The 14052-nt window shown below is 38.7% G+C and overlaps 1 protein-coding gene across 11 annotated transcripts in view; it reads right to left on the reverse strand.

Moving 5' to 3' along the window:
* The window catches only part of ANK2 (ankyrin 2), a 629932-nt gene that overhangs the window by 81650 nt on the left and 534230 nt on the right, over window positions 1-14052 (reverse strand). For all 11 annotated transcript variants that reach the window (XM_087437715.1, XM_087437712.1, XM_087437714.1 and 8 more), the window contains 2 exons: window positions 4774-4872; window positions 3820-3918 (listed from right to left, as the gene is read on the reverse strand). In XM_087437715.1, the coding sequence (XP_087293841.1) occupies window positions 3820-3918; window positions 4774-4872 (198 nt within the window). The remainder of the gene's footprint in view (window positions 1-3819; window positions 3919-4773; window positions 4873-14052) is intronic.

Here is a 14052-nt window from a genome sequence, read left to right on the forward strand (position 1 = left end):
GCCATTTTAACTGACTTATGGCATCAGATAAGATTTAGGACTCTGAATATTTACATTTTCTTAATTGCTTGTCAAAAAATTCCCCAATATTTTTTTTTTGTTTCTTTTTTTTTATGAGGGAGATCAGCCCTGAGCTGACATCTGTGCTAATCCTCCTCTTTTTGCTGAGGAAGACCGGCTCTGAGCTAACATCTATTGCCAATCCTCCTCCTTTTTTTTCTTTCCCCAAAGCTCCAGTAGATAGTTGTATGTCATAGTTGCACATCCTTCTAGTTGCTGTATGTGGGATGGGGCCTTAGCATGGCTGGATAAGTGGTGCGTCGGTGCGTGCCTGGGATCCAAACCCGGGCCGCCAGTAGCGGAGTGCGCGCATTTAACCACTAAGCCACCAGGCTGACCCTCCAATGTTTAAATGATACTATAAATATCATTTTTATTTTAGTAGTTTATTCAGTAATTTATGCTCTACATATCAATGATTATACACAACATAAAACACAATCACTTTAAAATTTTGCAAATAATACAAATAATTGATGATAGCTGATCAATAAGTGGAGGGATGAGTCATATCTCTCAGTTTTTCCAAACTGCATTAAGTGCTGGCTTCTGCTGCCAGAAATGTGTTCCTAGCACCCTGATGTTCATTCCAGCAAATATACAATGGTCACATTCCCAGGAGAAGGCTACAGTGTCTCATGGCCCCTGCTGGGTCTTTCAAAGCAGTGGGAAAGGCAGAGGTTAAGGAAACAAACCGCAATTCCAGAATGTCTCAGAAATTTCCGTGGCAGTGACTTTTCCTTTACAAACCGCTGCCTAACTCTTCTTTCCACACAATGACTTCATTCATACTTTGGGGGAAAGAACTCTGGAAAGAGGAAGAGCAAAGGAAACGTTCTCTGATGAAAGAGAACTCACTTGGCTGCTCAAATGGCACATCGGATGGATCTAATGATGTGAAATTCGTACGTTGGTTGGGCAGCTGTAATTCAACCCTTACATTTAAAATAGTAATAAACACTAAATTTAATTTTACATAATTATGAAATTGTCTCTTGTGTTGTTTGCCTATCACCAGTGAGTAGTTCCAAACTATTTTTAGTGAATCTGTAGACTTGAGAAAACGATGCTGAATAGGATGCTTTCATGAAAATCAATCAAGAACATGATTTAAGAGGGTTTTTTTAAGTTGAAAATTAGGTGACAGCATTTCCTTCACAAAGTTCCAGTAAAGCTACTTGTAGCAAAGCCAAGATCAGCGACATTGGGGTGGTTAAGAACATGGACTTTGGGATCAAACAACCTAACATTGAATCCTAGATCTGCCCTCCATGCCTCGAATATCTGTAATTATTAAATACTAATTATTGTTTTTAATACCATTAATAACATCATTATGTGGAAAAAGAATGAATGAAAATCTCTTCTGAGAGAGAGGAAGTGTAAAGTAAGAAGACTCACGTAACAGACAGGAATAAGTTCCTATTTCCAATTCTTACCCCCAAATTCCATTTCACAAAACTATAAAACTCACGATTCTAAGAAAAGAATCCAATTCTAAGAGAAGCAGAAAGTAAAGACAGGGCAGCACCAAAACATGTAACCAACAAATAAATAAAACTACTCATTTAGATAAAGGGGCACTTGTTTAGTTAACGTGGGCCATGATTTCTTATCACCCCGACTGAACGCACACACGATATTATGTTTACATTTGTTTGTTGGCTTTTCACCTAGAAACTTGATTCCTAAGTACAGTGGTTTTTGTTGGAGCAATACTCAGCTAGAGAATAAAAGCGTAGAGAATAACAGCTACCAGAAAAGAAAAAAAGCTTACAGAGAGTTCTAAGAGGAGTTTTCGAATCCCGCTAGAGGTAGATGTGGTGGAGATATGACCACATCTCTGATTTCTGACAAGGTATCTGAACTTGTTTAGCAACAGTATTTAAAAAGCTAATTGCTCCTCTTTAAAAATATAGATCTGTATGGTTAAAGTCATTCACTCTAACTAATATTTATGACCCTGAGATCTCTTTGAACCTGGACACGTAAGTTCTATAGTTTTGTTGATGTTAAAGAATTAATTTTCTTACCAAACATAAGTCTCATTCTCCACTCCCACTACAATGTAAGTTGCTGGTGGGGAGGAGCAATGTTGTCACCACTGGTGACTCTTCAGCAGTCAGCACAGAAGCCAGCAGATATTTTATATCCAGTAAATATTAAAGGAATGAATTAGTCAATGAAATGAATGGAAGAAAAGCGGGTCAAGATAGCGAAAAAGATGCATGCTTGCCACCTAGTGGTAACTTGATAAAAATGTACATACATGATGATCAGAGTATGGACAAGGTTACAAAGTTGACAGAAAACATGACTTTTAAAAACAGACGTGCTTGGCCACTAAAGGCTTCATTTATCTGCGATGTACACATTCTTTCAAAGACACCAAATAAAGACATATGCATATAAGTCCACAATATGAAGATCTTCTTGGTATAAGAAATCATATAGTAAGAAAAAGCCATTGATTCAGCCGTGAGGAGTGACTCAGAGGTATAGTGCTAGGTGGTGACAAGACTTGTTTTTCTCCTGTATAATTTATTGAAGCTATACTTTAAAAATATTGTGGTGCACTGGCCAAAGGTTTTTGAGGAAACAAGCAGTGCTATTCTCTCCCATCTAATTTCAGTCTGTGTCCTGCAGTTCATTAATAAATCATATTCCACTCTAAAACTTCACATCAACCAACTGTATTCCATTTACTTCAATGTATGTCAACAGGGATTTGCTGTCATCCTGAAGAACAAAATCCCTTTCTTTTTCCTTCCATCTAGCAACAGAATGGAGTGTTCTAATACTGTATGGGCATCATTTCCAGCTTGGGGCATTTACTAGAACCTCATTCAGAATTTTTTGTTGATTTATGATCTTATTGTCTCTAAAGAACATCTAATGTTCTACTGTTGCTCCACTTGTCTACTTTACAAAGAGAAATTAAAGAGCTGTTGTTCTCAGAGTTCATGCTGCAGGGGAAAAGTTAATAAACAAATAAATGCAAAGAGATAGCATCTCCACTTCCAGCTATGAGTCTTCCTCTCAGGAGGCCTCTTTCAAGCTTTGCTCTGAGTGGTACAAGAGCATTAGCATCCATTATCGTCACAGTCCTCACTCTTCTAGGGTTTCTCTGGCAAATGTCAATGATGATCACTGTTTTCTCCTACAGAATCAGTAGTTGTATTCAAAACAGTAAAAATTAAAAAAATTTAAATATATACTCTGTCATGATTCAGACACAGTTTACCTACCAAGCACATTCAATTTTCTTTCTGAATAAAAAATAATAATCAAACAAGAAGAAAGTAGGGATGAATTGTTCTCACGGGAATGCACTTGACCCAGGGTGAGCATAGCGTTAGGAGGTCAGGGTCTTTCCAGAGGCTGGCTGACCTCCTGGCCAAGGGGAGAAGACGGCTGTGGAGTGTCCTGCCACTTTGCCAGCAGAAGGTATCACACCCAACCACAACAACAGGGCAGAGGAGCCAGAAGAAAAGAAGTCAGTCACAGAAAAAGGAACTAAACATTATAAAATCATATTCATACATTTTATATGGACTTAATGTTGACTAAAGGAAGCTAAAACCCCTGTATTGTGTAAATGTATTTACATCTGCATACCTCTATGTTACGTTCTACAACATATTCACCAAGAGAAGTTCAAAACTAAAAGCTCAAAACATTTTGTAAATGAGAAAGTATGTGGCTTGAAAACCAAGACAACTGAGCAGGAGCAGAAGCAGATCAGTTCCTTTTACTCACCGTGGTGGTGGTGGTGACCTCCTCGGTCACAACCTTCAGGGTGTCGACCACGGAGATGTAGCCCAGACGCTTAGCAATCGCCAAGGCAGTGTTGCCATTCTGAAGAGAGTGAAAGAGAGACAGAGTGAGAACTGAAAGGGAGGACAGCGACAGGAGCCAATGAGCTCACCCGCGGCTCGGCATGAGCCAGCATTTCCTTGCAAAACAAGGCACAGCTTAGGAAAATCACTAGTTTTTACCATTACATCTGAAGCTGTCTTTGTAACTTCTCTAGTCTATAGCCCAGGTCACCATGGTAACACAACAAGCTGCATCAGCCTGCTCCGCCTAATAAGAAGCACTTGAGGCTTTAACCCTGAGGTTGTCAAATCTCTACAATGCTGTCTTGTGCTTAGGAAAGGACGTCTTGCACTGAGGCTGGTGCCTCCAAACACTGTGAGCGATTACGGAGAACAGGAATTCCTCATCAGAGGTCAGGCCATCTGATGCAGGTAAGATGTCACCACAGGGAACGCGGTAACATATTTAGCTACAGCTGTGCGGAGGCTCACTGTGCAGCAAAATAACACAAGCCAGCGATTCAGGCTCTAGCCCAGGCCACTCAGGACCCACCCTGGTTTATTGAATTGCACAGCTTAGTTTACATTTCAATGGCTCCACATCCCAAAGAGCTTTGTCTAAGCCGGCAGTCTGGGAAACTGTGCTCCCTTAAGAAAGCCGGCTGGAGGGGTGGCCTTGCGCTCACATCTGAGAGCCAGCTGTAGGCAGAGCGCAGGGCCCCGCTCCCCCGAGGGAGACAACTGAGTCAGGCCGCACTCCGTCCCGGGCAAGAACGAAAGGCTTTCCAGAACCCCCGGGCTTCCCAGAGTGCATGGGCTTATTTAAGGAGGATGTATCTGAACTCAGCTCAGACAAGGGGCAGCCAGGGCAGGGTGGGGAGCTGCGTCCCCTTACCGCAGTGGTGGCGTTGGGCTTGGCCCCGTGCTGCAGCAGGACGTTGATGATGTGCGTGTGGCCCTGCTGGGCGGCCTGGTGCAAAGGCGTGTAGCCGTTCTGTAGATGACGGTTGCGATGGACAGGACGTAGATTTGCAGAAGAAGGAAAACTAGGTTAGCCTTCACTTGGAATTTCTTAGTCTTATTTACAACCAAACCGTCACAGATGCTTGTTTATTTGGAGCGCCACCTCACCAGCGACCCATTTCTCAGCAGCAAACACTCCCTCACATCTTATGGTCTCCTAAACAGAGACAAGAGACTAGCTTATGAAATAGCAAGATCAACAGACTCCATATTATAACTATTATATTTTCACCAACTGGCATTAAAAATGGGTATGCTGAGAGAAGATTTGTAAAGAGAAAGGGCATTAGCACAGTGATTTCTTCCCTAGGAAAAAGAAAGAGTAAAATGTGTTTAACTGACAGTTGCAGAGGATCATACAAACCACTACTTGTGGGTCATGACTTTCCTAATAATCTTTGGGCTAGTTTTAGGGATTCTAAGTCAATGAAAGTAATTCTAAATCTTATATTCCTTTGAGAGCACAGCACTGGCCAAAGAAGAGCACACTTAGAGAACAGAAGATTTCATTGGAAGCTGAGTGGCCCACTTTCAACAAAAAACATCTTTTGATATATAGGTTCTTCTTAACATTCTGGTGTAAACTTCCACTCAGATGAAAGCTCTGTAATCCACGATTTGTGAGGAATTGCTGTCAAGGTTAGTGTGAAGCCAGTCTTGCCCAGAACTCTAGTGGGTGGTCGGTATGGTACAGGTTGGTTGCATAATCACACCAATTAGACAAATTGCACTGGACTCCTCGGAGGCACAACAAAACATTAATAGCTATCGTTTACTGAATGTTCAATTGGTGCCAGATACTGGACCTTATATTTATTGTTTCTTTTAATCTTTATTATCATCCTAAAAATGAGGGTGCTTGGTACATGGTAGATGTTTCATAAATAATGGGTGACTAAATGAGTGAATGAACAAATGATTGAATAAATGAATATTTTTCTTCCCATTTCAGAGATGATAAAACAATAGCTACGTACTTTCTTTGCAATCATTCTAGGTTCAGATCTGGTGTACAAGATCATGATAGCCAATGGCTATCAGACTACTTTTTTATTATTTACCTGCCTTACCCCTGATAAAATTGTATCTATATATTTCAGACCCAATTATCCTGGGCTCTAAGTTCTGAGTAGCCCATTCAGCCCTTAAACTTGTATCCCTTGTATGTAGTGTCACTGCTACCTCACAGCCAGCATGCCTACTTGCTTCTCTTGTCTTCTGTCTTGTCTACATGGAGCATCCGTGTGCTTGCGCAGGGAGCCCCACGATTCCCTCTATGCTTTCACTGTGGCCTTCCCGTCCATGGGATGTACCCATGTGTGTGAGAGTCTATCAGTCTCAGTGCCCCTCAGTCTGGAACATCATCAGCTCTGCCATGTCTGCTATACATCCCTATGATGGAATGGCCCCAGGAAACCTGGATGTAAACATCAGTTACAGGGACTCTGAGAAACGTATAGCTATTGCAGGGACTCTGCTCTCAAATCAGGTAATCCATGGACATTGGAGGGGCATAAAATAAGTGGTAGTTATTTTCCTAAAAATTCTTCCTTCCCATTGTGTTTATACATATCCTACCAACCAAATTTAGTTCACCTCTTCAGTTTCAGCCAAGTTAATTCATTCAGCAAGCATTTACTACCACATGCTGTGTGCTAAACCGGAGGCACTGTGCTTACATAAAGTAATGCCACAGTAACGTTCTTGCCCTCAATAGCTCACATTATATTGAGTCCTCAACGGACACTGTGGCCAGGAAAATGTCCCCCAGGCCTGAGTCCATCTAACCTTTACCCGAAGCCTCTGGTGCGTGAGTATATCTCCAGGGAAGTTGGGAGCAACTCAGAAGCTTTTACATGAACATTTGATTGAAGCTTAATCCACCGTCGTAGGCCCACCCTGCTAGGAACTATAGACCCAGTTCTTCTACCAACTACCAGCAACTCCCTAAACCCCTCTAACCCTCAATTTTCTCATTCATATAATGGAAATGGCCAAGATTTCAAGTTCAGTGAAGGATCAAATATGTTTCCATGAAATTTTTCTTATTTATCTAAAGTTATATGAAAATGCTAGCAAAACATTTTTTCTTTTCTCATTGAAGACCTCTATGATCTTTGTAGTATATTTTATAAAGAAAATTTCCTTTTCCATGCTGAAAATCTAAACACTCTTTGCAAATGATCATATGATTAACCAAATCTGGTTTGCCTCAAGCTGATGTTACAGGGTTTCATTCTAATTTTGAGCAATAGTCCCATAAAACAAGTTCACTTTTCCAAGTTTTTGGACCACATCATGAATGTTTGAGGAGTAAAGGCAGCACACATGTTTACATTTTCATAGCAACAAAACAACTTTTCAGTAACTATGGTTACACGTGAGACGTGAGGAAGAAAACACAACTCCTTCTGCAAAAATGTCATTCTCTGTGAAAAAATTCTGAAGTGTTTATTAAAAGAACATGCTTTGAGGTATTTATCTATCCACTTCCCTGAAGGTATATGAAAAGATATATTTACTTCCAAAAGCAAGTAAAATCTACCACCACGTTAAAAAAAAATTGAAAAGTTAAAATGAAATTTTTCTCTCAACCAAATGTCCATTTGAAGGCAGATCAAACTCCATGGAGGCAAATGATGTTATCTAGACAGTATGTTTGGCTTCTAAATATTATAACCATTTCAGCAATCAAACACTTAAAAAAATATGTGGTAAACGTTTTCAAGTTATGCCAAAGTCTCATGGATTGTTGCATTTATGCCTTTCAGGAGAATATCTGGATTCCAACAAGAATATCCTGTCTGTAGCGCTTCTGTATGAGCTGAGTCAGCAAAAATGGTATAGATGAGACTGCCTGAGAATTTGTATTAGTGCTTGTAAATAAGTCTCAAAGTACAGTTTCATGAGAACTCAGGAACTGCTATTCTTGCTAGAGTCAGATTAGAAGTTTTGAATCTCAAATGTTAATAGTATTATTTATAATTTTAAAAATAACTTTATTTGTAATTCACTTAATTCATTTAATTGCTTATGGAGAGACATGATTTTGTCTCTAGTTCTAAGAGGATATTAAAAAACTGACTCTTCCTAAACTTCTTATGTCTCTAATTTCTAATTAGTAGCATCTTGAGTGATGACTTTGAAAAAATCTTAAATGTGTTCACACTAATTTACTTGAGCCCACTCACATAGCTGCAATTAAGGATTTCTGATAGATAACTTAAGAAAACAACAGGCAACTACATATTTCTTTGGACCAAAGAACCTCAGCTGCAAGTTATATTCTGCGTGGTGGCAGTAGTTACCTTACGCATTTCTCTTCCCCTTGAAGAGAGCGCAATTTGAGTGCACACTCTGAGTACACTGAAGTGTGGTGTTCTATTCCGACCTCGCTTTGCTGAATGCCACTGGGAAAAACAGTTGGGATCAAGTCAGCTTTGCATTATCCTGGGGAACTTGCACCCAGGCCTTACACATTATTGCCTCACTGAGTATGACCACGTGATAGTCCAAATGTGACAGAGTTGGTAGGAACGATGTAATGTACATTGGTGCAGCCACTATGGAAGACAGTGTGGAGGTTCTTTAAAAAGTTAAAAATACAGCTATCATATGATCCAGAAATTCCACTTCTGGGTATTTATCCAAAGAAAACAAAAACACTAACTTGAAAAGATATATGCACTCCCATGTTCACTGGAGCATTATTTACAATAGCCAAGATATGGAAACAACCTGAGTGTCCCTCAATGGATGAATGGATAAAGAAATTGTGGTATGTGTATATATACATACATTAAGCCAAGTGAAATAAGTCAGACAGAGAAAGATAAAACTGTATGATCTCACTTATACGTGGAATCTAAAAAACAAACGAACAAACAAACTCATAGATATAGCAAATAGATTGGTGGTTGCCAGAGGCAGGGGGTGGGGGGTGGGCAAACTGGGTGAAGGGGGTTCAAAAGGTAAAAAGAAAAAAAAATGAAATAAAAAACATAAATGAATTTAAAGTTTACGTGATACTGGGTGTCCTGTGTTCAGCTATCTCCTACTATTTAGGGTGAGGAATCCTTCCCTCAGGGGTGAATAGGATATGATTAGAACATACATCATCTTTTATAATGCACCACCAATAAAAACACAAAGACATTTAAAAGTATGTACTGATAATTTAAAAAAATGTTTTATGAGTGAATTTAAAAAGGAAGCACTATTTGTTATTCTTAGGACATAGTAATCATAAAATGTTCAAGTAGTTGGAGAAAGCATTATAGAGGTTATAGTTTAAGGATAGATAAGATTTAAATAGATAAAAGAGGGAGCACCTTGGGAGAGGAAAGACCATGAGCAAAATGGGAAAATACTAGTTGGGAGAAAGTGAAGCATTAACAGGCTATATTGTAGGACAGTTGTAGGGGTCATCTGGAAAGTTACATTAGGTCAGGTCACATTATAAAGGCTCAAAAGAATGGAAGAGAATGAACAGGTGAGAAAACTCCTTAAGAGAAGGAAGCAACAGAATCTGATAGTGTGGAATAAATGTCAGGTAGGAGAGTGAATGATTGCTAAGATTTTAGATGTAGTGAGTTGAGGTTATTGACTTGTAGCAACGTGGGAATTAGAGCAGTGTACTGCAGCAGGTCAGAGCTTTGCCCTGACCCGACTGCCTGGGTTTGAATTCTGATTCTGCCAACTAATACTTTGTGATCCTAGACAAGTTACTTAAACTCACAATGTAAAATAAAGGTAGTAATAGCATCTGACTATGAGGTTATTTAAGGATTAAGTGATTTAATATATATAAAGTCATATATAATATATGAATGACTCATAGCATGCATTTAATGAATATTAGTTTAAAACAAAATGAAAGGGGGGTCGAGAAGATGGCGGCGTAGGCAGACTCGAAATGGCAGTAAGTACATACTTATCAATAGCTACTTTAAACGTCAATGGACTAAATGCTCCAATTAAAAGGCATAGGGTGGCTGACTGGATAAAAAAACAAGACCCATATATATGCTGCATACAAGAGACACACTTCAGACCTAAAGACACTCACAAACTGAAAGTGAAGGGATGGAAAAAGATACTCCACGCAAATGGCAATGAAAAGAAAGCTGGGGTAGCAGTACTCATATCAGACAAAATAGACTTTAAAACAAAAACTGTAAAAAGAGACAAAGAAGGGCATTACATAATGATCAAGGGAACAATCCAACAAGAGGATATAACACTTGTAAATATCTACGCACCCAATGTAGGTGCACCTAAATATATAAAGCAATTATTAACAGACATAAAAACAGAAATAGACAGTAACACAATAATAGTAGGGGACTTTAACACTCCACTTACACCAATGGATAGATCATCCAAACAGAAGATCAACAAGGAAATATTGGCCTTAAACGACACACTAGAACAGATGGACCTAGTAGATATATACAGAGCATTCCACCCAAAAACCGAAGAATACACGTTCTTTTCAAATGCACATGGAACATTCTCCAGGATTGATCACATATTAGGCCACAAAACAAGTCTCCATAAATTTAAGAAGATTGAAATAATACCAAGCATCTTTTCTGACCACAACGGTTTGAAACTAGAAATCAACTATAGGAAGAAAATCAGAAAAGCCACAAATACATGGAGATTAAACAAAATGCTACTGAACAACGACTGGGTTAACGAAGAAATCAAAGAAGAAATCAAAAATACCTGGAGACAAATGAAAATGAAAATACGTCATGCCAGAATTTATGGGATACAGCAAAAGCGGTTCTAAGAGGGAAGTTTATAGCGATACAGGCCTATCTCAACAATCAAGAAAAATCTCAAATAAACAATCTAACAATGCACCTAAAGGAACTGGAAAAAGAAGAACAAACAAAGCCCAAAATCAGTAGAAGAAGGGAAACAATAAAAATCAGAGCAGAAATAAATGAAATAGAGACCAAAAAAACAATAGAAAAATTAATAAAACCAAGAGCTGGTTCTTTGAAAAGATCAACAAAATTGACAAACCTTTAGCTAGACTCACCAAGAAAAAAAGAGAGAAGGCACAAATAAGTAAAATCAGAAATGAAAGAGGAGAGGTTACAACAGACACCTCAGAAATACAAAAGATTATAAGAGAATACTATGAAAAACTATATGCCAACCAATTCGACAATCTGGAAGAAATGGATAAATTCTTAGAATCATACAACCTTCCAAAACTGGATCAAGAAGAAGTAGAGAATTTGAATAGACCAATCACCAGCAAGGAGATCGAAACAGTAATCACAAACCTCCCCAAAAATAAAAGTCCAGGACCAGACGGCTTCCCTGCTGAATTCTACCAAACATTCAAAGAAGACTTAATACCTATCCTTCTCAAACTCTTCCAAAAAATTGAGGAGGGGGAAGCTCCTAACTCATTCTCTGAAGCTGACATTACCCTGATACCAAAACCAGACAAGGACAACACAAAAAAGAAAATTACAGGCCAATATCACTGATGAACATCGATCTGAAAATCCTCAACAAAATACTAGCAAATCGCATACAACAATACGTTAAAAGATTATACACCATGATCAAGTGGGATTTATTCCAGGTATGCAGGGATGGTTTAACATTCGCAAATCAATCAACGTAATACACCACATTAATAAAATGAAGAACAAAAATCACATGATCATCTCAATAGACGAGAGAAAGCATTTGACAAGATACAGCATCCATTTATGATAAAAACTCTGAATAAAATGGGTATAGAAGGAAAGTATCTCAACATAATAAAGACCATATATGAGAAACCCACAGCTAATATCATCCTCAATGGTGAAAAACTGAAACCTATCCCTCTAAGAACAGGAACCAGACAAGGATGCCCACTGTCACCACTCCTATTTAACATAGTGTTGGAAAGTCCTAGCCAGAGCAATCAGGCAAGAGAAAGAAATAAAAGGGATCCAAATTGGAAAGGAAGAAGTGAAACTGTCACTATTTGCAGATGACATGATTTTATATATAGAAAACCCTAAAGAATCCACCAGAAAACTTTTAGAAGTAATAAACGAATATGGTCAAGTTGCAGGATACAAAATCAACATACAAAAATCAGTTGCATTTCTGTACACCAACAACGAAGTAGCAGAAAGAGAAATTAAGAATACCATCCCATTTACAATTGCAACAAAAAGAATAAAATACCTAGGAATAAACTTAACCAAAGAGGTGAAAGAGCTGTACACGAAAACTATAAAACATTTCTGAAAGAAATTGAAGAAGACACAAAGAAATGGAAAGATATTCCGTGCTCTTGGATTGGAAGAATTAACATAGTTAAGATGTCCATACTTCCTAAAGCCATCTATAGATTCAATGCAATCCCTATCAAACTTCCAACAACATTTTTCACAGAAATAGAACAAAGAATCCTAAAATTTATATGGAACAGCAGAAGACCCCGAATAGCTAAAGGAATCCTGAGAAAAAAGAACAAAGCTGGAGGTATCACACTCCCTGATTTCAAAATATACTACAAAGCTATAGTAACCAAAACAGCATGGTACTGGCACAAAAACAGACACACAGATCAATGGAATAGAATCGAAAGCCCAGAAATAAACCCACACATCTATGGACAGCTAATCTTTGACAAAGGAGCCAAGAACATAGATTGGGGAAAAGAAAGTCTCTTCAACAAATGGTGTTGGGAAAACTGGATAGCCATATGCAAAAAAATGAAAGTAGACCCTTACCTTACACCATACACAAAAATTAACTCCAAATGGATTAAAGACTTGAATGTAAGACCTGAAACTGTGAAAGTTCTAGAAGAAAACATAGGCAGTACGCTCTTCGACATCGGTCTTAGCAACATCTTTTCAAACACCACATCTGACCGGGCAAGAGAAACAATAGAAAAAATAAACAAATGGGACTACATCAAACTAAAAAGCTTCTGCACAGCAAAGGAAACCATCAACAAAACGAAAAGACAACCTAACAATTGGGAGAAGATATTTGCAAACCATACATCTGATAAGGGCTTAATCTCCAAAATATATAAAGAACTCATGCATCTCAACAACAAAACTACCAACCCAATTAAAAATGGGCAAAAGACCTGAACAGACATTTCTCCAAAGAAGATATACAGATGGCCAACAGACACATGAAAAGATGTTCAAAATCACTAACTATCAGGGAAATGCAAATCAAAACTACAATGAGATATCACCTCACGCCCGTCAGAATGGCTATAATTAACAAGACAGGAAACAACATGTGTTGGAGAGGATGTGGAGAGAAGGGAACTCTCATACACTGCTGGTGGGAGTGCAAACTGGTGCAGCCACTATGGAAAACAGTATGGAGATTCCTCAAAAAATCAACGATAGAACTACCATATGATCCAGCTATTCCACTGTTGGGTATTTATCCAAAGAACTTGAAAACACCAATTTGTAAAGGTACATGCACCCCTGTGTTCATTGCAGCCTTATTCACAATAGCCAAGACTTGGAAGCAACCTAAGTGCCCATCAAGGGACGAATGGATAAAGAAGCTGTGGTATATATACACAATGGAATACTACTCAGCCATAAGAAACGACGAAATCCAGGCATTTGTGACAACATGGATGGACATTGAGGGTATAATGCAAAGTGAAATAAGTCAGAGGGAGAAGGTCAAATACCGTATGATTTCCTTCATTAAGTAGTAGATAATAACAACAATAAACAAACACATAGGGACAGAGATTGGATTGGTGGTTACCAGAGGGGAAGGGGGGAGGGAGGAGGGTGAAAGGGATAATTCGGTACATGTGTGTGGTGATGGGTTGTAATTAGTATTTTGGTGGTGAACATGATGTAGTCCATGCAGAAATAGAAGTACAATGATGTACACCTGAAATTTTTACAATGTTATAAACCAACGTTACCGCAATAAACAAAAAATTAAAGTAAAACAAAATGAAAGGAATGCAATCTAGGCTGCCTGTCTGTCTTTCCTCACGAAGGGTAGGGTAGGGGGCCAAGGCCCCGAAACAATGTAAAAGAAATGGGCCAGAACATCAAGATGCTCTGACGGGCGTCTATTGTATCTTGCAGTAAACTGTTAAATCGATGTCCGCCACTTTAACTTT

The sequence above is a fragment of the Ceratotherium simum genome, chromosome 12 (assembly GCF_057802395.1).
Source record: "Ceratotherium simum simum isolate JZ-2026a chromosome 12, ASM5780239v1, whole genome shotgun sequence".
Classification (NCBI taxonomy): domain Eukaryota; kingdom Metazoa; phylum Chordata; class Mammalia; order Perissodactyla; family Rhinocerotidae; genus Ceratotherium; species Ceratotherium simum.